Source organism: Pogona vitticeps, chromosome 3, assembly GCF_051106095.1.
Source record: "Pogona vitticeps strain Pit_001003342236 chromosome 3, PviZW2.1, whole genome shotgun sequence".
In the NCBI taxonomy this organism is placed as follows: domain Eukaryota; kingdom Metazoa; phylum Chordata; class Lepidosauria; order Squamata; family Agamidae; genus Pogona; species Pogona vitticeps.
In genome coordinates, this window is record NC_135785.1 from 131504603 (window position 1) to 131528459 (window position 23857).

Below are 23857 nucleotides of genomic sequence, written 5' to 3' on the forward strand. Positions count from 1 at the left end.
AAGGAAGTTGGGAAAAAGATGGAGTTTGACTGAGAAAGGTCAGACATGTGCTTTTTCCCAAAATGGATTATATCTTTGGTATGGATGAATTGCATGCATTGGTTTATTGAACAGACTAGTCTTTCTGATTTGGCCATGTGTATTTGCTACCTGATATAGAGCCCAGATTAACCTGAGTTTAAACTCATGGATTTGTCTGTGTGTGTTGCTTTCATAGTCAACAAAAGAGTGGGAAAAGCTGTAATGGGATACAATCTCAAAAATGATAGAATGATGTCAATACGAATCCAAGGCAGACCATTCAACATCACAATAATCCAAGTTTATGCACCAACCAGCATTGCTGAGGAGACTGAAATTGAACAATTCTATGAAGATTTACAACACCTTCTAGAACTGACACCAAAGAAAGATGTTCTTCTCATTCTAGGGGACTGGAATGCTAAAATAGGGAGCCAAGAGATAAAAGGAACAACAGGGAAGTTTGGCCTTGGAGTTCAGAACGAAGCAGGACAAAGGCTAATAGAGTTCTGTCAAGAGAATAAGCTGGTCATAATCCAAGTTTATGTACCAACCAGCATTGCTGAGGAGACTGAAATTGAACAATTCTATGAAGATTTACAACACCTTCTAGAACTGACACCAAAGAAAGATGTTCTTCTCATTCTAGGGGACTGGAATGCTAAAGTAGGGAGCCAAGAGATAAAAGGAACAACAGGGAAGTTTGGCCTTGGAGTTCAGAACGAAGCAGGACAAAGGCTAATAGAGTTCTGTCAAGAGAATAAGCTGGTCATCACAAACACTCTTTTTCAACAACACAAGAGGCGACTCTATACATGGAAATCACCAGATGGGCAATATCGAAATCAGATTGATTATATTCTCTGCAGCCAAAGATGGAGAAGTTCTATACAGTCAGCAAAAACAAGACCTGGAGCTGACTGCGGTTCTGATCATCAGCTTCTCATAGCAAAATTCAAGCTTAGACTGAAGAGATTAGGAAAAACCACTGGGCCACTCAGGTATAATCTAAACCAAATCCCTTATGAATACACAGTGGAAGTAAAGAACAGATTTAAGGAACTAGATTTGGTGGACAGAGTGCCTGAAGAACTTTGGATAGAGGCTCGTAACATTGTCCAGGAGGCAGCAACGAAAACCATCCCAAAGAAAAGGAAATGCAAGAAAGCAAAGTGGCTGTCCAACGAGGCCTTAGAAATAGCAGAGAGGAGAAGGGAAGCAAAATGCAAGGGAGATAGGGAAAGTTACAGAAACTTGAATTCAGACTTCCAAAGAATAGCAAGGAGAGACAAGAGGGCCTTCTTAAATGAACAATGCAAAGAAATAGAGGAAGATAACAGAAAAGGAAAAACCAGAGATCTGTTCAGGAAAATTGGACATATTAGAGGAACATTTTGCGCAAAGATGAACATGATAAAAGACAAAAATGGGAGGGACCTAACAGAAGCAGAAGACGTCAAGAAGAGGTGGCAAGAATACACAGAGGAATTATATCAGAAAGATGTGGATATCCCGGACAACCCAGACAATGTAGTTGCTGACCTTGAGCCAGACATCCTGGAGAGCGAAGTCAAGTGGGCCTTAGAAAGCCTGGCTAACAACAAGGCCAGTGGAGGTGATGGCATTCCAGTTGAACTATTTAAAATCTTGAAAGATGATGCTGTTAAGGTGCTACATTCAATATGCCAGCAAGTTTGGAAAACTCAACAGTGGCCAGAGGATTGGAAAAGATCAGTCTACATCCCAATCCCAAAGAAAGGCAGTGCCAAAGAATGCTCCAACTACCGTACAATTGCACTCATTTCGCACGCTAGCAAGGTTATGCTCAAAATCCTACAAGGTAGGCTTCAGCAGTATGTGAACCAAAAACTCCCAGAAGTACAAGCTGGATTCCGAAGAGGCAGAGGAACTCGAGACCAAATTGCTAACTTGCGCTGGATTATGGAGAAAGCCAGAGAGTTCCAGAAAAATATCTACTTCTGCTTCATTGACTATGCGAAAGCCTTTGACTGTGTGGACCACAGCAAACTATGGCAAGTTCTTAAAGAAATGGGAGTGCCTGACCACTTTATCTGTCTCCTGAGAAACCTATATGTGGGACAGGAAGCAACAGTTAGAACTGGTCATGGAAAAACTGAGTGGTTCAAAATTGGGAAAGGAGTACGGCAAGGCTGTATATTGTCCCCCAGCTTATTTAACTTATATGCAGAATACATCATGCGGAAGGCTGGACTGGAGGAATCCCAAGCTGGAATTAAGATTGCAGGAAGAAATATCAACAACCTCCGATATGCAGATGATACCACTCTGAAGGCAGAAAGTGAGGAGGAATTAAAGAACCTTGTAATGAGAGTGAAAGAGGAAAGTGCAAAAAACGGTCTGAAACTCAACATCAAAAAAACTAAGATCATGGCCACTGGTCCCATCACCTCCTGGGAAATAGAAGGGGCAGATATGGAGGCAGTGTCAAATTTTATCTTCCTGGGCTCCATGATCACTGCAGATGGAGACAGCAGCCCTGAAATTAAAAGACGCCTTCTTCTTGGGAGGAAAGCGATGACAAATCTTGACAGCATCTTGAAAAGCAGAGACATCACCTTGCCAACAAAAGTCCGAATAGTCAAAGCTATGGTTTTTCCTGTCGTGATGTATGGAAGTGAGAGCTGGACCATAAAGAAAGCAGACCGCCGAAGAATTGATGCCTTTGAACTGTGGTGCTGGAGGAGGCTCTTGAGAATCCCCTGGACTGCAAGGAGAACAAACCTATCAGTTATAAAGGAAATCAACCCTGAATGCTCACTTGAAGGACAGATCCTGAAGCTGAGGCTCCAGTACTTTGGCCATCTCATGAGAAGAAAAGAGTCCTTGGAAAAAACCTTGATGTTAGGAAGGTGTGATGGCAAGAGGAGAAGGGGACGACCGAGGATGAGATGGCTGGACAGTGTCTGAGAAGCAACCAACATGAACCTGACACAACTCCGGGAGGCAGTAGAAGACAGGAGGGCCTGGCGTGCTCTGGTCCATGGGGTCACGAAGAGTCGGACACGACTAAACGACTAAACACACACACGTTGCTTTCCTTAATAAAGGAGGGGGATTTGAGGAAGAAGTGTTAGCCAGGGCCTAGCTGAGAGTCTTGGGCTCATCTTAGCTCCTAAAGGGACTGACTAAACTTTGGAATCTCTCCATTCTCCGGCATCCCCGGTATCTCCTTGGAGGTGGGGGATTGCTTACACCGACGTCCCGGTAAGGGTCTTTTTACTAGACGGCTTTTTCTTAGACTTTTCTTTAGGCTTGTCCTTTTCAGGGGCCAAAGAAGAAACCATTCTAACCTCGGAACGAACGGAAGAGGTTGAAGGGATAGACTCCATTTCCGAAGGCTGAGAAGCAGACAGAGTCTGTTTCCACAGGGAATATTTTAAACGCTGCTGGCGCGCTTTAAGAGTGACTTTAGTAAACTGTCGGCAATGTTTACAGTGTGTTACTGAGTACGCCTGTCCTAAATAAAACAAAGGGAATGTCCGTCTTGAAAAGGAAGCTTTCTTGAGCAGGAAGAACAAAGGCGAAAAGGTCCTCTCTTAGGAGACGGCTTTCTCTTAGGAGGCATATGCTGATTGAGGTGGAAATGGCAGTAATTGAAAAGGTCCGGCAGGCGCGTGGTGCCTCAGCGGGTGGTAAATGGGCCCAATTAAGCAGTTAAGTACTTGCGAAGTTGCCAGAGGCAAAAGGAGAGTCGAAGAACAGTCCAGGGTCAGGGCAACGGCAGTGAGAAAGATCAATATGACAGTCCGAAGTCTGAAATAAAGGAAAAACGGCGAAAAATCTCAGAGCTCTAACCAAGAGGTTCCAACTCCGTGGGCGGAAAAATGGAACTGAGCCGTTGGCGGGCGGAGCATGCGCTGTACAGGGCAACCTTAAACTTTGTTACTTTAATCTTTAGCTCTAGAAGATTCCGAGAGGCCAGCGCAGGCGCTGTCTTTACCCACTGGTGTGGATTCATAGAGAACCACGTTGAAGAAATAAAAATTCTCTCATTCGTTGTACCTGAGGGTAACTCACTATAGAGCTTACCCCCATGATACAAACTTTTCCAAGGGGGGAGGTATGTGACGGGCAGGTCAGAAACCACACCTGTCCATCACAATGGAACACTGATTTTGCAACCAATGGTTGAGCAGGAGGGTGGAACCAAGGGAATATAAGAAGAGAAGGGAGGACAGTTAAAAGTCAGTTAGAGCACTGGTTCTTAACCTTGGATTACTCAGGAGTTTTGGACTGCAACTCCCAGAAGCCTTCACCACCAGCTGTCCTCACTGGGGTTTCTGGGAGTTGCAGTTCAAAAGCATCCGAGTAACAAAGGTTAAGAACCACTGAGTTAAGAGTTAGGATTTCAGTTAGTCAGGAGTTAGAGAAAGAGTTAGATAGTCAAAGTTAGAAGTTAGAATAGTAACAAGTAAATACACAAGCTGGTTAAATGGCAAATAAGTAAACCAAATGAGACATTTCAATGATTGTGATTCTGAGTAAATAAAGAAAGAACAGCTGTAACTTTAATAAAAACTTTCAATTGTTGGCAGCCAGCGTTTGAGTAAAATAATTTACATTGTGGATAAAAGAAATCCACTGGTGGCAGCGAAAAAGTGTGAAAATTAAATGTCATGCCCAAAAGGGAACCTGGGTGTATAGAAGAACAAACAGGGGAACTGGGGTTGTGTGACACTCAGGCACTCCCATTTCTTTACTAACTTGCCATAGTTTGTTGTGGTCCACACAGTCAAAGGATATTGTGTAGTCAATGAAGCAGAAGTTGATGTTTTCCTGGAACTCTCTCATCCAGCGCATGTTAGCAATTTGGTCTCTAGTTCCTCTGCCCCTTCGAAATCCAGCTTGTACTTCTGGGAGTTCTCGGTCCACATACTACTGAAGCCTGCCTTGGAGGATTTTGGGCATAACCTTGCTAGCATGTGAAATGAGTGCAATTGTATGGTAGTTGGAGCATTCTTTGGCAATGCCCTTCTTTGGGATTGGGATGTAGACTGATCTTTTCCAATCCTCTGGCCACTGCTGAGTTTTCCAAACTTGCTGGCATATTGAATGTAGCACCTAAACAGTGTCATCTTTTAAAATTTTAAGTAGTTCAACTGAAATGTCAACACCTCCACCGGCCTTGTGGTTAGCCATGGTTTCTAAGGCCCATTTGACTTCACTCTCCAGGATATCTGGCTCAGGTCAGCAACCACACTATCTGGGTTGTCCAGGACATTCAGATTTTTCTAGTATGATTCCTCTGTGTATTCTTGCCACCTCTTCTTGATGTCTTCTGCTTCTGTTAGGTCACTACCATTTTTGTCCTTTATCATGTCCATCTTTGCACAAAAGGTTCCTTTAATATGTCCAATGTTCTTGAAGAGGTCTCTGATTTTTCCCTTTCTATTATTTTCCTCTATATCTCTGCACTGTTCATTTAAGAAGGCCCTCTTGTCTCTCCTCGATATTCTTTGGAAGTCAATATTCCATTTTCTGTAACCTTCCCTATCTCCCTTGCATTTGGTTTCCCTTCTCTTCTCTGCTATTTGTAAGACCTCGTTCGATAGCCATTTTGCTTTCTTGCATTTCCTTTTCTTTGGGATGGTTTTTGTTGCTGTTCATGAAATCAGACGTCTGATCATCTTTTTCTTCTTTGACATATTGCAGCCTCTTTTTCCAGTCTAGTAAATGCCTACATTTTGATTTCCAAGTCACATGCTGAGATCATGGAAAATGTTTCCTTATCTATATGGCTACTTTCTTACTGAATATCACCATTGTTCGATATTTTCACATATGACATGAGCAAAAATTCAGGAAACATATTAAACTTTCACCAGTGATCCCTTTGGCAGGTGTAAGCCAAATGACAGCCCACTAGAAAAAGTAAGAGTCTTTCTAATTGGTCTCAATACAGGCAAAATTTACAAAATTTAATTACTGGGTTAAATATTATTCATCTAAAAAAAAAACTTTAACATAACCAACCAAACAAAGCAAAACATAATTCTGTTTTAACACAAACCTCTACTTGCTTTGTCTAAGTGCTGCAGGTCATCAACAAAGCTCAGCAGAGTAGGATAATTGTTTTCACATATTTCAACCAGAAAATGAAGCAAGGTTGTCTTCTGATCAGCTGATTTGGTATCCTTTAACTAGAAATTAATAAATAAATAATCAAAAGTATTAATATATTTCAGCTGTTTCTTCTATTAATTCTATAGTACAGAAACAGGAATAATTAATTTTTCTTGCATGATACATTAACATTATAAGGGACTGAAAAAAAATTATAAATTAGAAACTTTATTATTTATTTATGTATTTTAAATTTTTTACCCTACCTTTCTCCATAAAAGAACTCAAGGCAGCTTACACCATTAAAAGAGACAATACATTATTGTTATATTATTATATTAAGCATATAATTAAAACAAATTATAACAAAAAGGGAATCATCCCATTTTTAAAACCCATTAGACAGCTAGTCATTAAGCAAAAGCCTGCCTGAAGAGAAAGGTCACCACCTACTTGCAGGAGGACAGCAAAAATGGGGGCAACCTGGCCTCATGTGAGAGGAAGTTCCAGGGTCTGGAGGCAGGGATAGAGAAGGCCTATCCTGTGTCCCCACCAAATGCACCTCTGAGAAAGACCTCCCCGATGATCTTAAACCTCATGCAGACTCATAAAGAGAAATGCAGAATTTAGGATAGATTTGATCCAAGCCATTTAAAGCTTTATATTTTCAAACCAGCACGTTGAGTTATGCCTGGAAACAGACTGGCAGCCAGTGGAGCTGCTATAATAGGAGGGCTAAGTGATCCCTGTAACCAACCCAGTTAACAATTTGGCAGCAGCATTTTAGTCTTGTTGAAGTTTTCAGGAATCCAGTATTATAGTAATCTAGCCAAGATGTAACTAAAGCATGCATCTCTATGGACAGATCAGTCCTATCAAGGAATGGATACAGCTGGTGCACTAGTTCTAACTGTATAAAGGCACTCCTGGCCACCACTGAAACCTTTGCTTCTAGGCTCAGAGACAAATCCAGAAGCACACCCAAGCTGTACACTTGTATTTTCAGAAGGAGTGTAACCTCATCTAGCACTTGATAATTTTAAACTTCAAATTTGATTTCCACGTCCAAATGTCTCTTCCTAACTCAGCATTAGGATGACCATCAAATTCAAATCCAGGGGTTGATCTACAGCAATGCTTCCCAACCTTGGGTCCCCAGATGTTCTTGAATTAAAACTCCCAGAAGCCTTCACCACTAGCTGTGCTAGCTAGGAGTTTTGGGAGTTGTAGTCCAGGAACATTTGGGGACCCAAGGTTGGGAAGCACCGATGTACTGGAACATGGTACAGCAACCTTGCTGCAGTTAAGCAGAATGAGATCTAGTCCATGCCTCTATAGAAGCCTTCCTTAGAGCCCAATGTGTCTTAATTTGAGTACTATCAGAGATGAAAGACTATATATATATATATAAAACACACAACTAAAGTTGAAATTTCAAAATCAGAACCTACTTTTGATATCTGAAGTCAGCTATTTCATACCTATTCTGAGTGAATGAAAGTGGTTAAGTAAGACAGTGTATCACCACTCTCATACCAGGGGGGAAAAGTGATTTCAAGCAGGGATGTCTGATATAAAATATTATCCATTGTACCTATCAAGTGATTACTGGGAGAATAGCCAGCTTTAGTAATGGAAGATATAGTAAAAGCCAATCAATTTCAATTCTAACAGATTTTATTCTGTGTTTTGCAAGACTAAAATACCTACAGAATTTGGTCTGATACTTGCCTCTCCTGAACAGCATTCACTTAATATTGCTTTTCAGTTTTGTGACATACTAAGGAAGCCAACAGTAACACTGTATTACATTCATTCTCCCTACTACAAATAATGCAAAATGTTATCTTTCAAAACAAAGCATACTATAATCTCAGAAAAGAATGTACTTACTGTATCTACTCAATACTGCAAAGCCTACTTTTCTTTAGCTCAAAGGAAGGGTCGTTCAAAGTGTGTATGTATATACATGTTTAAGCATAATTCCCAGTGTAGTGTTCTGGATAGAGTGACAGATTTGGACTCTGGAGAACAAGGCTTGGATCCCCACCAGGCTATGGAAACTCACTGGGGAAGTGGAACTGGTAAAACCACTCCTTATACTTTCCTTTATAGTCCTATTAGGGTTGCTATAAGCCACTTCTGATTTGATGACACAGAACACACAAGCACAAATTGTTTAAAAAGTTAAGTGTCAAAAAGCAGAAGTAAAAAACAGAATGAAACATCTCAAAAGGACGTGACTGTAGCAATGAGCTCAGCATTGACAATCCTCAAAAACACTCACCTTACATAAGGAAGAGAGGTTAAATCCAAAAGTATGTGCATTTCGAGATCCTGCATTCATATAGTTTCCCATTAGTAACACTAACTCAAGAAGCTGACTGAAATTCCTGCTCTTCTTTATCTCTTCACATGAAACACTGACAGCCATGATGTCATGTTTGATGCTATTCACCTGTTCCTCAAATTGAAGCTTAAAAAGAATTGCACTCAACCGTGACTTCAGCCTCTTCACGTTGCTCATCTGAAAAGAAAAAGGCTGTCAAAAATCTGTGTTATGGTTAGCATGGAATAAATTAATATAATCTTGCATGATTTATAGGTATGACAGATTTGAAGTAATAACCATATGCCTATATTTTTTGGAGGAGGTAGCCATGTTAGTCTGTGCAAACATATCAGGCAAAATCCAGAGAAAAAAAACAAAAAAGGATGTGGCTGTGATGAGATGGGATTTTGAGTTAAAATCTTTTAAAGCATATGGGTTTTGTAATTAAGAAATGAGCCAGAGAGGTTCCATCTTGTTTCTTTGTATAAAGTATCTTTGCTATGCTGACAAGTTGTTTTCTAGGCGAGCAAAGAGAATGTTATTCTGACAGCCTGAGAAAAGAACTCGGTGTGATTAGATGGGAATTGTTGTGACTCTTTGCAAAACCACAGTTAACTCAAATAACATCTGCTGTGGATGGGAAAGAAGTCATGTGATGCAACAGGACTGTTTGCCTAGTAACGAACTCTGATTGGATGACATCGTGGGAAGGTGCGATAAGCCCTTGCCAGTTACTCTTGAAAAAGGAACTTTTTGCCTATAGACATTGTCTTCCAAGACCGACTCTTTATTCATTCGTGACACATGGACTAACCTTTACTATACTGGATTACCTATGGATTTATGGGCTTTTTCCTAAGGACTATGCATGGACTATTTTCTATGGACTGTTACCTATGGAATATTCTTTATGGACTTCTTTTCTTGGAATACTCCATATGAACTATGCTCTTGTAATTTTGTAAGGACTATGGTATATTTACTGGATTTTTCTTTTCTAAGAACTATGGGACATATAATGGATTTTTACTTTTGTTAAGGGATTTTTATTTTACAGTATCACTGAGGACTATAGCCTTTTTATAACCTACTTGGATTATTTTGTTTTTAATAATGATTTCCTGGACTGGAACTGTTTTTATTCTTTTTAATGGCTTTTTGTGTGTTTGTAAGGTTTTTGAACACTTTTATATTTTTCATGTTTTCTTTGCCTCACTACATCTTTGTAACTAACCAGCACAATGCTAGTTTATTTGCTTTGGTTTAATTTGGCTTTGATACCTAGTAACATGCTTATTCTTTAATAAAATAAAGATTATAAAACTCAGTTGGTTTTCTGAACAGTACACTTGTCATAGGGTCATCTGAGAGTGCTGCCTCGGCCTAGCTTACTTAGAGTCCTGTCAGTGGTGCAAGTTAAGTCTAAGGACTACAAAGCCCACTTGACCTTTTCATAATAATATCTGAGAGTACCAGGGTGTTCTTATGTGGGCAGACCTGTGAGAAGGAGTGTTGTATCTTGACTAGCTGAGTTTGGACTCACTCAGCCCATTTTAGCATGTGCAAACTCCTGATTGCTCTCTGTCCAGGCTTACACGTGTGTTTTTGGACCCGTGTTTGCTGACAGTGGCACCTTAAAGACTAACTATTTTCTTTTAATGTGACATTTCATGGACATGTCCACTTCATCAGAAACAGAATGAAATATTGAATGAAATATCATTTTCACAAGTAGAACATTCTAAACATTAATCGGCTCTTGGGTATGGTACATCTACATGCAGTAATATAGAGGCCTATAATTTATGGCCTATACAGGCACAAAATTATTATTTCAAATCAGCCATACCTATAGGCCATAAATTACTGCATCTAGCTTGTTTTTTTTCATTTTGTTTCTTTGAATTTTGCCTGAAATCCTTATGCTAATATGTAATAAGGAAACAGATAAATGAGAAACACTTGTGCAAGCAACTAAAGTCCAATTGTGAGCACTATTAGGAATCACTGCATTCATTAAGCAAATTGAATACATTAACAGTGTCATATACAGTGGTGCCTCGCATTACGACGTTAATTCGTTCCAGGAAAATCACTGTGGAACGAAAACGTCGTAATGTGAAAAGAAAAACCCATTGAAACGCATTAAAACCCATTTAATGCGTTCCAAAGGGCTGTAAACTCACCATCCAGCAAAGATCCTCCATAGGGCGGCCATTTTTGCTGCCTGTGCAGTGAAGAATCTGTCCCAGAAAACAGCGGGGGCCATTTTGTTTACCCGGCAGCCATTCTGAAACCGCCAATCAGCTGTTGGAAAATCGTCGTTTTGCAAAGAATCTGTTCCCAAAGCAGGGAACCGATCATCGCAAAGCAAAATTTCCCCATAGGAAACATCATTTTGCGATCGCAGAAAGTTCATCGTAATGCAGTTTTGTCGTTAAATGGGGCAATCGTAAAGTGAGGCACCACTGTATTAAGTTTAAACTAAATTTCATAAAAAATAACTTTAGCATGGCCGAACACTGGAAAATGATGGCTAACTTGGTTTTTTTGTTGCAGCTAAACTATGTGTATTTTGAGGCAACTCTTATATGAATGTTTATTATAAATAGAAACCCAGTAAATAATCATAAATAGTAAACAATGTAGCCTATCATTCAATGTTTACTTCGAGAGATTGTGTGTGAGGGGGAGCATTTTGAACCAACACATGTCATTTTGTTGTTTATGTGTTCTCAGTAAATTATGGGATCAGTTTGTAATGCAAGACCTCTGATTCTCAAGGTTTGGGCCTACAACTCCAGTAAATGTCACCAGCATGCCAAATAGTAAAGAATTGTGTAAGTTGTAGTTCAAAACTTCTGATGGGATAAAAAACCTACCCGTGTTCTATAATATTACATATTATCTTCAACAGTCACTGTTACTGTTTTAGGAATTACTTCAATGTTAAGGCCTATTATATCAGTGGGACAATAAAAGTAGTCTACAGCTACATTATTGAGGTCTAAACATAAGTACTACAGGTAACAAGCACTTTTGAAAGTTATTTCAAATAATTATAGCCAGTGCTAATTTTGAGGCTTGTTCAAGCTATTGGGTCAGTCCTTTTAATTTATGGAAAGGATGCCAGAGCTGTATTGTATAACAAGCTGAATTCCTATAAAGTACTCGGGATGGCAAATATATATATAAAACTTTTTTAAAACTACAAGAATCAGTGCCAAAATAAAATTGCAAAACAAGAACAAAAACAAGCAGAATAAATAAGAGCAGTAAATTTCAAAAGAAGAAAACTAAAAAATTCCCATGAAAAACATAAGTCTCTCTCTCTCTATCACACACACACACACACACACAGAGAGAGAGAGAGAGAGAGAGAGAGAGAGAGAGAGCAAGTTGAATGTTTAAATACAGAAGCAAAACTCCTAAAATGCATTAGCATTATCCTGGGCTACTCTACTTCTGACAAAGGCATATTCTTAAAACATGGCAAGAGTCCAAATACAGTTGGGCCATGAGATGTGTGAGGAATTGATTCCAAGCCCCCCTCTCGGATGCCAAAACCACGGATAAAGCAAACTTTACATATGGCCTAGTCTCTGGTTCCCTCCAGTGCCAGTTCTGATAATACTTTGAAAATACATATTTCTGGGTGTTTTCATTAAATATTTTCAGGCAATGGGTAAGTAGAACAGATACCGAACCCATGGAGAGACAGCACTCACAATGTATTAATATGTTCCTTATTGATGGTAATCCACCAGTAAAAAAAGCAGTGGACAACATGTTCATTATTGAACATGACTACATGTTCATTATTTACAAAAATCCAGAATATCACAAAAAAGACTCAGAGAAACAATGTTGATTTTCTATAACAGTTTAAAAAATACTAAAAGCATTAAGATGATGAGATTATATAGCAGAAGGGAAATGAGTTATGGCACTTACAACAATGGCAAACTGCTCTGGTTCTGACAAGTTCTTATATTCACTCTTCAACTTGGACAATGCATCAAGCTGCTTTTGTTCAGGAAGATGCTTTATTAAATTCTAGAAACCAGGATAATATATGTGATTAGACATTTTATTATCTTTTCTTGACAAGGATTTCAATGCATTTTTATTTTGTATGAGCAAAATAAAAAAGTTATGATAGAAAAGCTATGAAATTCAGTTCAGCCTCATAAACTGTCCAAATAGTAAAGAAAAATGAGATATCATCACTCACTAGTGAAATATCTCAAAACTAAAAGTCATTCTGATGACTTTTAGTTTTGAGACACTTGTTCAGCAGGCAGAGGCAAAGAGGCAGTCCCAAAACCGGCAAAATCAGGGACCTGGACAGGGGACAGATTGTATTTGTCTTCAGTGTGGAAGGGATTGTCACTCTCAAATTGGCCTTCTCAGCCATACTAGATGCTGTTCCAAGACCTCTATTCAGAGCACATTACCATAGTTTCAAGAAACTGAAGGATACCTACACATTGGGAATCTTTATTTCCCTGCAACTTTTATCTCTTGTCTGGAGGTTTTTCTGTCAGAAATAGTAGCCTGTAAAGTAGAGGGGCTTTTGTGCTTTAGCTATTTAGGAATTCTACAGCAAAGAAGTTCTCTAAATGGCTTACTAATCTGTATTGTTTCATTAAGCCTCCTGCTCCTCAGTAGTCTCTTTCATTGGTATTGTGTCAGCTTATGAAAGCACCCATTGAACCATTAGCCACAGCAGACCATTGGTTGTTCACTTACAAAACAGCTTTTGTTGTAGTTGCAATCTAGAAGTTCTGTGTGTTGCACCATGACTCACCATGACTCACATTTTCTGCAGTTCTACTAAGAGAAATTAACACTATTTCCAGATACAGCTTTTTACTCCCCACCATAGATGTATGTAGAGTCTTTGCGTTCTGCACCACTAAACAATTCATAAAGACTAATGGACATTTTATCTTTGATCAGGGCCAAAGAAAAGGCCACCCATTTTAATGCCAATGATGATCAAAGTGGATTGTTAATACTATTGCATTGGTGGAACAACTATTGCTAAATTCATTCTGAGAGCACTGCACAAGAGCAGTGGCAGCTTCTATGGCATTCCTCAAGGACATTTGTAGAGCAACCACATAATCACAGACACTGAAGTTCATTAAGAACTACAGCCATTCTCACGACACACCCAAGCCAACATAGACATCGCTGTTTCAGTAATGTATACATGCTAAACATTCCAATTCGTTTTAGGACTACTCTATTTGGAACCTTGTCCTGCAATCCAATCTTGGGAAGTATTTTAAAAAGGCTGTCCCTGCTAACCAAATCAACGGCCTTTGGAGATATATGAAGGCCACAAAAAGTGGCTGTTGTTCCCTACATTTCTCCTGCAACTGTCTGAGGGAAAATACCATGTCAGTGATGGATCGTTTAGCTTGAAATCCACACTGTGATTCTGAATAGACACTGTCTACAAGCACCTGGAGTAGCTTCAGCAGAACACAGGCAAGCAGCTTCCTTCAATGCTGAGAAGAGAGATGCCAAAGTAGTTATTGCAGTCACCCCTGTCTCCTTTGTTCTTGTACAATGTGCTTATGTTTGCATCCTCCATGTCCTGTGGTACTCCACCTTCCTTCTAGCAAAAACAAAATATTTCATACAGCTCAGTGGTGATGGTCTCTTTACAGCACTTTAGCACTTCAACAAGAATGTTATCCTTCCTAGGTGCCTTACTAGCGGTGAGAAAATCCAAGGCCACTTTTTTTCTGCTAAAGTTGCTTCGTTGTTCAACTCTTCCAAAACAGGCAGGTTCAATCTTGCTGACACAAAGACCAGCGGCTCTCTCTCCGGGGGTTTTTTGATAGTAGCTACCAGATAATCATAAAATTTGTCTTTGTCTTCTGTTGTAGATGACAGTCTTGGTGCATATGCACCAGTCCTGCTGATGAATGGAGCTGCAATAATTTTGGCCAGTGCATTTTTAGGTTTCTGTGTGGGATTGGATCAGCTGCAGAGACAAGATACTTTCACTCCCTGCAATAGGTGGAACAGTGCATCCCACCACAGTATTGGTTTTTGTTGTTGTTGTTGTTTAGTCATTAAGTCGTGTCCAACTCTTCGTGACCCCATGGACCAGAGCATGGCAGGCCCTCCTGTCTTCCACTGCCTCCCAGAGTTCGGTCAAATTCATATTGGTAGCTTCAATGACACTGTCCAAACATCTTGTTTTCTGTCATCCCCTTCTCCTCTTGCCTTCACACTTTCCCAACATCAGGGTCTTTTCCAGGGAGAATTCTCTTCTCATGAGATGGTCAAAGTATTGGAGCCTCAGCTTCAGGGTCTGTCCTTCCAGTGAGCACTCAGGGTTGATTTCCTTTAGAACTGATAGGTTTGTTCTCCTTGCAGTCCAGGGGATTCTCAAGAGCCTCCTCCAGCACCACAATTCAAAAGCATCAATTCTTTGGTGGTCAGCTTTCTTTATGGTCCAGCTCTCACTTCCATATATCGCTACTGGAAAAACCATAGCTTTGACTATGTGTACTTTTGTCGGAAAGGTGATGTCTCTGCTTTTTAAGATGATGTTGAGGTTTGTCATCGCTTTCCTCCCAAAAAGCAGGGGTCTTCTGTGAAATGAGTGCAATTGTATGGTAGTTGGAGCATTCTTTGGTAATGCCCTTCTTTGGGATTGGGATGTAGACTGATCTTTTCCAATCCTCTGGCCACTGCTGAGTTTTCCAAACTTGCTGGCATATTGAATGTAGCACCTAAACAGTGTCATCTTTTAAAATTTTAAATAGTTTGACTAGAATGTCATCACTTCCACTGCCCTTGAGGTTAGCCATGCTTTCTAAGGCCCACTTGACTTCACTCTCCAGGATATCTGGCTCAAGGTCAGCAACCACACTATCTGGGTTGCCTGGAATATCCAGATCTTTCTGGAATGATTCCTTTGTGTATGCTTGCCACCTCTTCTTGATGTCTTCTGCTTCTGTTAGGTCCCTACTATTTTTGTCCTTTATCATGTCCATCTTTGCACAATAGGTTCCTTTAATATCTCCAATTTTCTTGAACAGATCTCTGGTTTTTCCTTTTCTCCTATTTTCCTCTATATCTTTGCATTGTTCATTTCAGAAGGCCCTCTTGTCTCTCCTTGCTATTCTTTGGAAGTCTGCATTCAGTTTTCTGTAACTATCCCTATCTCCCTTGCATTTGGTTTCCCTTCTCTTCTCTGCTATTTGTAAGGCCTTGTTGGACAGCCACTTTGCTTTCTTGCATTTCCTTTTCTTTGGGATGGTTTTTGTTGCTGCCTCCTATACAGTGTTACGAGCCTCCATCCATAGTTCTTCAGACACTCTGTCCACCAAATCGAGTTCCTTAAATCTTTTCTTCACTTCCACTGTGTATTCATAAGGGATTTGATTTAGATTATGCCTGACTACCCCAGTGTTTTTCCTACTTTCTTCAGTTTAAGTTTAAGTTTTGCTATAAGAAGCTGATGATCAGAGCCCCAATCAGCTCCAGGTCTTGTTTTTGCTGACGGTATAGAGCTTTTCCATCTTTGGCTGAAGAGAGCATAATACTTAGGTTACCTACCTGTAACCATGTTTCTTCTAGTGGTCCTCTGTGAATTCACACAAATGGGTTTATCTTGCTCCTGTGCAGGACATTCGGAAGATTCTGGAGCTTAGAAAAAGAAACAATTTAGTTTTCCACCCCAAGGGTATAGGCTCCGCCTCCTCCACCTTCCTACCTTCCTTTCAATTCCTTCGTCCGCCGTTACTGTATGGAATAGATATCAAATAACAGTATTGTGACAGACAGCGGGGAGGAAAGGAAGGATGTGTGAATTCACAGAGGACCACTAGAAGAACCATGGTTACAGGTAGGTAACCTAATTTTCTTTGTAGTGGTCTCTGTGAATGCACACAAATGGGTGATTAGCAAGCAGTACTCACCAGATGGAGGGCCATCACATTAGTAAAATTGACAGGATAGCCCTTCCAAATACAGTCATTCTTGGCCCTGACATCGAGGTGATAGTGCTTCGCAAACATCAGGGGGGTTGCCTAAGTAGCTGCTTTGCATATACAGTGGTGCCTCGCTTAACGATTGCCTCATTTAGCGATGAATTCGCATAACAATGTGTTTTTTAGAAAATAATATGCCTCGCATAACGATGTTTCCTATGGGCGATTTTCGCTTAGCGAAGTTTGGGACCACGCTTCGCATAACGAATGCGATTTTAGGTCCCCTGCTTCATTTAACGATGTTTCTTTTTTCAATTAAAAAAGTGTCTTAGAAGGGTCAAAAACGGTTCTAAATGCTTGGATTCATTAGAGGACCCCTTAAGTCATGTGCAAACCTGATTTGGCTTTGATTTGACTTTTCGTTAATTTTTTGTGATTTTTTTTTTTTTGGCCCATAGGAACCAATGGACCTGTCAAAATCTGACAGCTCCATGCTTTCCTATGGGGGAGAAAACAATTCACCATAAATTAACGAAAGTTCAGATCAAAGCCAAATCAGGTTTGCACACGACTTAGGGGGTCCTCTAACGAACCCAAGAATTTAGAACAGTTGCTGACTCTTAGTTAATTTTTTGTGAATTTTTTCTTCCCCCATAGGAAATAATGGAGCTGTCAGATTTCGACAGCTGTCAAAAGTTGGGGGGGGGGGGGGAATTCAGAAAAAATTAACGAAAAGTCAGATCAAAGCCAAATTAACTTTTGCATCCGTTTTAGAGGGTGCAGAAGCTAATCCAAGCATTTAAAACCATTTTTGACCCTTTTATGACACACTTAATTTTGCAAAAATTGACTTCGCAAAGCCATTGAAATGTATTGAGTCAGCTTCAATACATTCCAATGGAAGAAACATTGTTTCGCTTAGCGATGTTTCCTATGGGTTTTTTCGCTTAACAACGGCAATCCGTTCCAATTGGAACGGATTAACCGGTTTCCAATGCATTCCTATGGGAAATGGTGTTTCGCATAGCGATGGTTTCACATAGCGATGGTTTTTTTGGAACCAATTAACATCGCTATGCGAGCCACCACTGTATCTTGTATCTGGACACCTCTGTGTAGAGCGTTCAAAGTGGAGACTGCTCGAGTAGAATGAGCCTTCAAGCATTCCTGTATCGGCTGGCCCGCAAGCTGATATGCCAGCTGTATCGCTTGCACTATCCACCTTGATATGTTTTGTGGAGAGGCAGGGTTATCCTTATTGGGTCCATGGTAACATAGAAAAAGATGAGTACTTCGAAAGTGCCTTGTCCTGTCAAGATAGAAGGCGAGAGCTCTCCTAACGTCCAAGGTATGGAGCTTATATTCAAGTTGTGTGGACGGTGAGGGAAATGTCGGTAACACAACAGGTTGGTTCAGATGAAAATCCGACACCACTTTGGGAAGGAAATACGCGTCGAGGTATAAAGTGACTTTGTCGGAATGGACCTGTAAGTATGGAGGATCTGATCTCAACGCTGAAAGTTCGCTAGTGCGTCTAGCGGATGTTATGGCCACAAGAAAGGCAGTCTTAAGAGAAAATAGTTTCTCATTACAAGTTGCCATCGGTTCAAATGGTGGTTTGGTAAGAGCTCTGAGGTCCAGTCGAAGCGACTACTGTGACACAAGTTGCTGCAAGGATGGCCTGATGTTCTGCAACCCCTTCAGAAACCTCTTGACTGTAGGATGGGAGAAGAGTTTGGTGGAACTGGAATGAGGATGTTGGTGGACAACAATAGCCGAAATATATACCTTAATGGTTGAATGTACAAGTCCAAGTTTGAAGAGATGCAGTATGAAGGTAAGTACGGTCGAGAGGGAGGCTGGGACTCAGGTAAGTCCTTTGGAGGAAGTAAATTGCGTGAAGGATTTCCATTTATTACTGTATAGGCGAAAAGTGGGAGGCTTCCTAGTATGGTCTAGGACCACACGGAATTGTGGGTTATCCTCCACGCCGTCAGATGAAGAGACCGGACGTTGGGATGGAGAAGGGTCCCATCGTGCTGTGAGAGTGTCATGAGTGCAGCCAAAGACCTGCAACCAGAAGGCTTAACTGAGGCTGAAGAGAATGCTGAGAGATCAGAAACACCTGAACCGCCTCCAGATTCTCCTTCCCCAGCAGACAAGCTTCGGGTCAGGCTTCGGGAAAGACTTAGGACAAAAAGGTCAGCTCAAAGGCTGTCCACAGAAATATCCGTTCAACTAGCCCTGAGTATTAACAGGATGGAAAGGTTTCCAGCAGCTCAAGCAGCTGTTTTACTATAAAACAGCTCCTAGCCAGCCAGAATTTCTGTGGAAGCAATGAGTCAAAACCCCTGGCTTGCATTCATGCTTCTTGAACTGTGTTCCTGACTCTGGACTCTGACCCTGGACTATACTGTGTATTGGATTCTGGACTACATTCTGTGAGTTGGTTTATGGACACTGGCTTTGCATTCTTGGTATTCCTGACCCTGGACTGGTTTATCGGACTTTGGCTTTTGTAACCCCCGGGAACGTGACAGATTGCTTCCACCCTCACACTTTTCCCAAGATGGAGGGAAAAGCAAGCGAAGACTCAGGTCTGCTGAATGCTGTGCTTGCTCAGGTGCAGTTTTTTACCCAGACAGTTGGAGAGCTTCAACAGCAACAAATACAATTACAAGCCGATGCTGCTTCTCAGGCTAAGTGTCCTGTGCTTCCTCCTGAGAAATTTGAAGGAAGTGTGGAGGAGTTCCCAGCATTCTTGGCACAGTGCAAGCTGTGCGTTTCCCACTTGTGCGTTTGATGAGGGAGACGGCTGAGATGGTCCGCAAGGCCATTTTCTGTGGTTGAGACATGTATGGCTATCAGAAATATGTGGTGCAGGTAGCACCACTCCCAAAGATGAACAGCGAGGTATAGTAGCGACTGAGAGTGAGTTCCTCCCTGCTTGTTTATGCAGTACATGGTCGTGGTGTTGTCTGTTATCACCTGTACACCACGACCCTGTACCATGGGAAGAAACGCTCGTAGCGCCTTGATGACCGCTATCATTTCCAGATGACTGATATGAAAGTTGGTTTCTTGAGCAGACCAGAGTGCATGTACCTTGTGTTGGCCACAATGTGCTCCCCAGCCGGTTGGGCTGGCATCTGTAGTTATCTGTACTGTCAGCCGTAGCGGTTTGAAGGGTCTGCCTATCCTCAGATTTGGAGAGTGAGCCCACCACTGTAGTTGGTCGTCGAGTTCCGGTGTCACACGAAGCCGTTTGCGCTGACTGTCTGTCATGGGGTTGAACAGAGTAAGAAACCATGACTGAAGTGATCTTAGCTTGAGTCACGCATGAGACAAGGCAGGAGTTATGGAAGCCATGAGGCCTAAGAGATGTTGTGCATGTTTCGCTGTTACCCGAGACCTTGGTCGGAACTTCCTCATGGCTTCTTGGATCTTCTGTATCCTTTCTTTGGGTAAGAAGATTCGCGCCTTGTTTGCGTCTAGGCGGGAACCTATATAATGAACCACCTTGGATGGTGTGAGATGAGACTTTTTCATGTGTATGGTAAGACCCAACTTTGGTAGTAACCAAAGGACTAACCTGGTATCCCTGAGGGCTTGCCTCCGGGATGGGGACACCAGCAACCAATCGTCTATATAGGAGTAAATGTGAATGCCCTGGAGACGTAGATAAGCCGCCACTGGTGCCATCACCTTCGTGAAAGTCCTGGGAGCTGTCGAGAGCCCAAACGGTAGGGTTAGGAACTGGTAAATGGTGCCCTGAAACAGAAAACGGAGGTACTTGCGATGTTGCGGGTGAATGGTAACATGAAAATAAGCGTCTTTGAGGTCTATGACCACAAACCAATTGTTTTTCTTCAATAGGGGCAAGATTGATTCCAGTGTCACCATGCGAAAACGTCAAGGGCGAAGATAAGTGTTTAAGAGCCTCAGATCTAAGATAGGCCTTATGCCTCCGTCCTTTTTTGACATGGCGAAATATCTGAAGTAGAACCCGTTTCTTAAATCTGTTATGGAGACAGGTTGGATGGCGTTCTTTTGCAGGAGTGATACGATTTCGTCCTCTAGAGCGATGTCGAAGGAGGTGTGACATATATACCCTAGTGGAGGTAACTCTGTAAATTCCAGCTTGTAGCCGTGTTCGATGATGTCTAGAACCCATGAGTCGTTTGTGACGGTAAGCCAGTTTGAGAGAAATGGTAGAAGTCTTGTAACATTTGAGTCTGACAGGTCGCTGTTGGGAGAGTCAAAGATAATGCTTGGATTTCTCGGCAGGTGTTTTGAAGGACTGTCTGTGCTGTGAATGCTGAGATCTATAGCTAGGAGCGGAAGAAGATGTTTGGGAAGATCTCTGCTGAGATAAGTTTTTATAGGACTTGAATTGTTGAGATGATTGCTGATACTGGGCGTAAGATCTACGCCACTGATACCTGTTGTAGCGAGGCTGAGGTTGGATAGAATATGACCTGGCCGTCTTTTTGGCCTTGTGGAGTTCTTCCAGATGAGTATCTGTCTTTTCATTAAAAAGGTCAGTAGCATCAAAGGAGAGGCTTTCCACCTTGTTCTTCACGTCTTCCAGTATGTTGGCAGCCCTCAACCAAGCATGTCTGCAGAGGGTGATGGCAGACATGACGACTCTAGCAGCAGCTTCTGCAGCGTGTCTGGTTGAAAGCCGCTGGTGTTTTGAGACGGTTTGGGCTTCCTCATAAAAATTCAAAAAGGTTTTTCTGACTTCTTGTGGAATAAGCTTGAGTCCAGGCAAAATCTTCAGCCACCGCTGCTTCTGATATGCCCCCAGGGCAGTTTGATAATTGATCTGCTTGAGCAGTAAGGCAATCAGGGAGTAAATTTTCCTACCAATAATTTCCAACTTCTTCCCCTCCTTGTAGGTAGGGGTGACATGTGATTTACCAGTGGGCTTAGTACAACTGGTCTCAACAATTAAAGAATTGGGAATCGGGTGCTTAAGGAGAAATTTAGTATCCGATCCATGGACTCGACAGAAATTCTCAGTCCTGCGAGGTAAAGAAGGTGTGTCAGATGGCTGACCCCAGTACTCCTTTATGATGTCCATGATGACAGGGACGAAGGTCAGGCTAGGTGGCGGAGACCTCTCTTGGTTAATGTCGCCAAAGATGAGGTCCTCCGTAACAGGTGTAGGTTGGTCCACTTCAAGCTTAAGAGTCTTTGCCAGTTGTGATAACATTTGAGTATAAGACGAGAAGTCTTCCGAGGGTGAAGAAACATTGGCATCGCCTATGTCAGATCCTACTGTTTCACCCTCTGGAAGAGCGCCCTGGCCATGTTGTGCAGGTAATTCTTGGTCCGAGTTGGACGACAAGACGGAAGAAACCTCGTCGGGGTCGGAGGAAAAACATCCCTTTTCATCTTACGCGATGGCTTATCGGTGTCGACCCTTATGGTCGACGTCAAAGGTTGCGGCACAGGGACTGGCACGGTAGATGGAGCTAGCGGAGGAGGAACAGGCAAAGGCTGTTGAGGCCGGGGTTCGACAGGTTTTTCGGCCTCGATCCGTCGACGATGACGCCAGTGACGAGGTGGAGACGAGTCAGATGATGATGACAAATATATGTATTTGGATCGCTTGCGCCTCCAACGCCGATCGGTCGATGTCGCCGAAGAACTGGTGGAGGTGGAGCAGCGTCGACGCCGATGACGGTGGCCTCGACGGGATGTCTCCGAATCGGAAGAATATAGCGAGCGCTTCCGGCGTTGATGCTTGCTTCGGTGTCGGGTCAACAATGCATGCTTCTTCTTCGAAGAGTGCTTCCTGTGCGGTGATCTTGACCTCGAAGGAGATATCGAGGTCGATGGAGACGGAAATCCCCGCCCATGAACCGATGGGCTCTGAGGGGCTGAAGTCAAGCCTGCGGTAGCGCCTGTGAGCTGACTCGGAGTTGGAGAAGAAATGCCCAGTGGCACAGCCGGCTCAACTTGTCGAGGAGGCAGAGAAGGGGCTGTCTCTGACAAGTATTCTCTGTCCCTCGATGAATCCTCTAGGATAGGGGATAGAAGGGACTCAGAGACTGAAGGAAGCTGAACTGCAGAGTCCTTAGCTTTAGCAAGAAGTTTAGCCTTGCCTTGTTTTGTAGGCTTCGAAGAGGAGGAGTCCGATTTCGCTTTATTAGTCGATTTTTTGGCTGGAAGCGTCTTGGTTTGTTTAGATGAAGTCTTCGATGGACCAGGTTGAGGGGAGGTATTAGCCTCAGACCCGGGAGTTGCAGAAGGGGAAACCATTTCAGAGTCTGATGGTCTGGTGGCTGACAGGGTAGATTCCCACAGATGGTAATTGAGGCGCTGCTGTCTCACCTTTATCGCTGCCTTAGTAAAAGTTTTGCAATGCTTGCAAGATTTAGTGAGGTGAGCTGCACCTAAACAAAAAAGGCAGCGGTCATGCGGATCTTGATGTGGGATCTTCCTGGAGCAAACCACGCAACGGCTGAAGGGACCTGAAGGCATAAGCCTGTGACTATAGAGAGCCGTTGAGTAGAGGGAAAAAAGGCAGGAAGAACCGAGGCAGCCAAATTGAGTAGGAAAAATCCAAAAACGGACTCCGAAAAACCAGTCCACATCAGGGGAAATAAAGATCCAACAAGTAAACGTCCAGTCCAGGTCAAAAACACAGGAAAAAACTAGTATAGTAAATAGAAAAAACGGAGCTCGAAGGAGAGGTTCCAAATCGCTAGGCGAAAAAATGGAACTGAGGCTTGGGTGGGCGGAATATGTGCAGTGTAGGCAGCCTTACATTTGGTACTTTTCTCTTGAAGTTCGAGAATGTTCCGAGAGGACCAACGCTGGCGCTGGATTAACCCTTTTGTGTGCATTCACAGAAGACCACGATGAAGAAGGGACAAAGAAAACCTAGTAAAGACCATAAAACTGAACAGCCAATTAAGACTGATTAAAAGCCCCAAACAGCAACAAAGTAAGCATGCTCAACAGAGATGGGGACTCAAGTTGCAGGATACACTGTCAAGTCAGACTCAAATCACAACAGTGACTTGACTCAGACTCTTTTTTTAATGACTTGAATTTGATTTGTGACTTGGAACCCAGTCACCTCCTCCTTTTTTATGGGGAAAACGCTTATTTTTAATAGGGACTCAGAGTTGAGGCTTGCAGCAACTCAGGACTTGCTATCAAAGACTCAGACTCAGACTTGGGATTCAGACGCAAAGACTTGCCAACATCCCTGATACTAAACTCACGTACCTTTTCACAGAGTCATTAATAAAAGCTCTACATGTGCTTCCCTTGGAGGACAGAGGGAATTTATATTGCACTGCATTGCAAAGTCTTTCAGTACACCAGCTTGCTGGTAAAAATTTAAAAAGGCATCATTTATCAGTCTTCAGACTGAATGTTTATATTGTCAAGACTTCATAAAGATACAAAAGACAACTAC

At 42.1% G+C, this 23857-nt stretch overlaps 1 protein-coding gene across 6 annotated transcripts in view; it reads right to left on the bottom strand.

The window, feature by feature from the left end:
* LOC110078403 (protein diaphanous homolog 3) overlaps positions 1 to 23857 on the bottom strand; it is a 355467-nt gene that overhangs the window by 149204 nt on the left and 182406 nt on the right. For all 6 annotated transcript variants that reach the window (XR_013543712.1, XM_078390739.1, XM_078390740.1 and 3 more), the window contains 3 exons: positions 12413 to 12514; positions 8414 to 8653; positions 6074 to 6203 (listed from right to left, as the gene is read on the bottom strand). Coding sequence is in view for 5 of the 6 variants with exons in the window: in XM_078390739.1 (XP_078246865.1) it covers positions 6074 to 6203; positions 8414 to 8653; positions 12413 to 12514 (472 nt within the window). In the remaining variant the exon portion in view is untranslated. The remainder of the gene's footprint in view (positions 1 to 6073; positions 6204 to 8413; positions 8654 to 12412; positions 12515 to 23857) is intronic.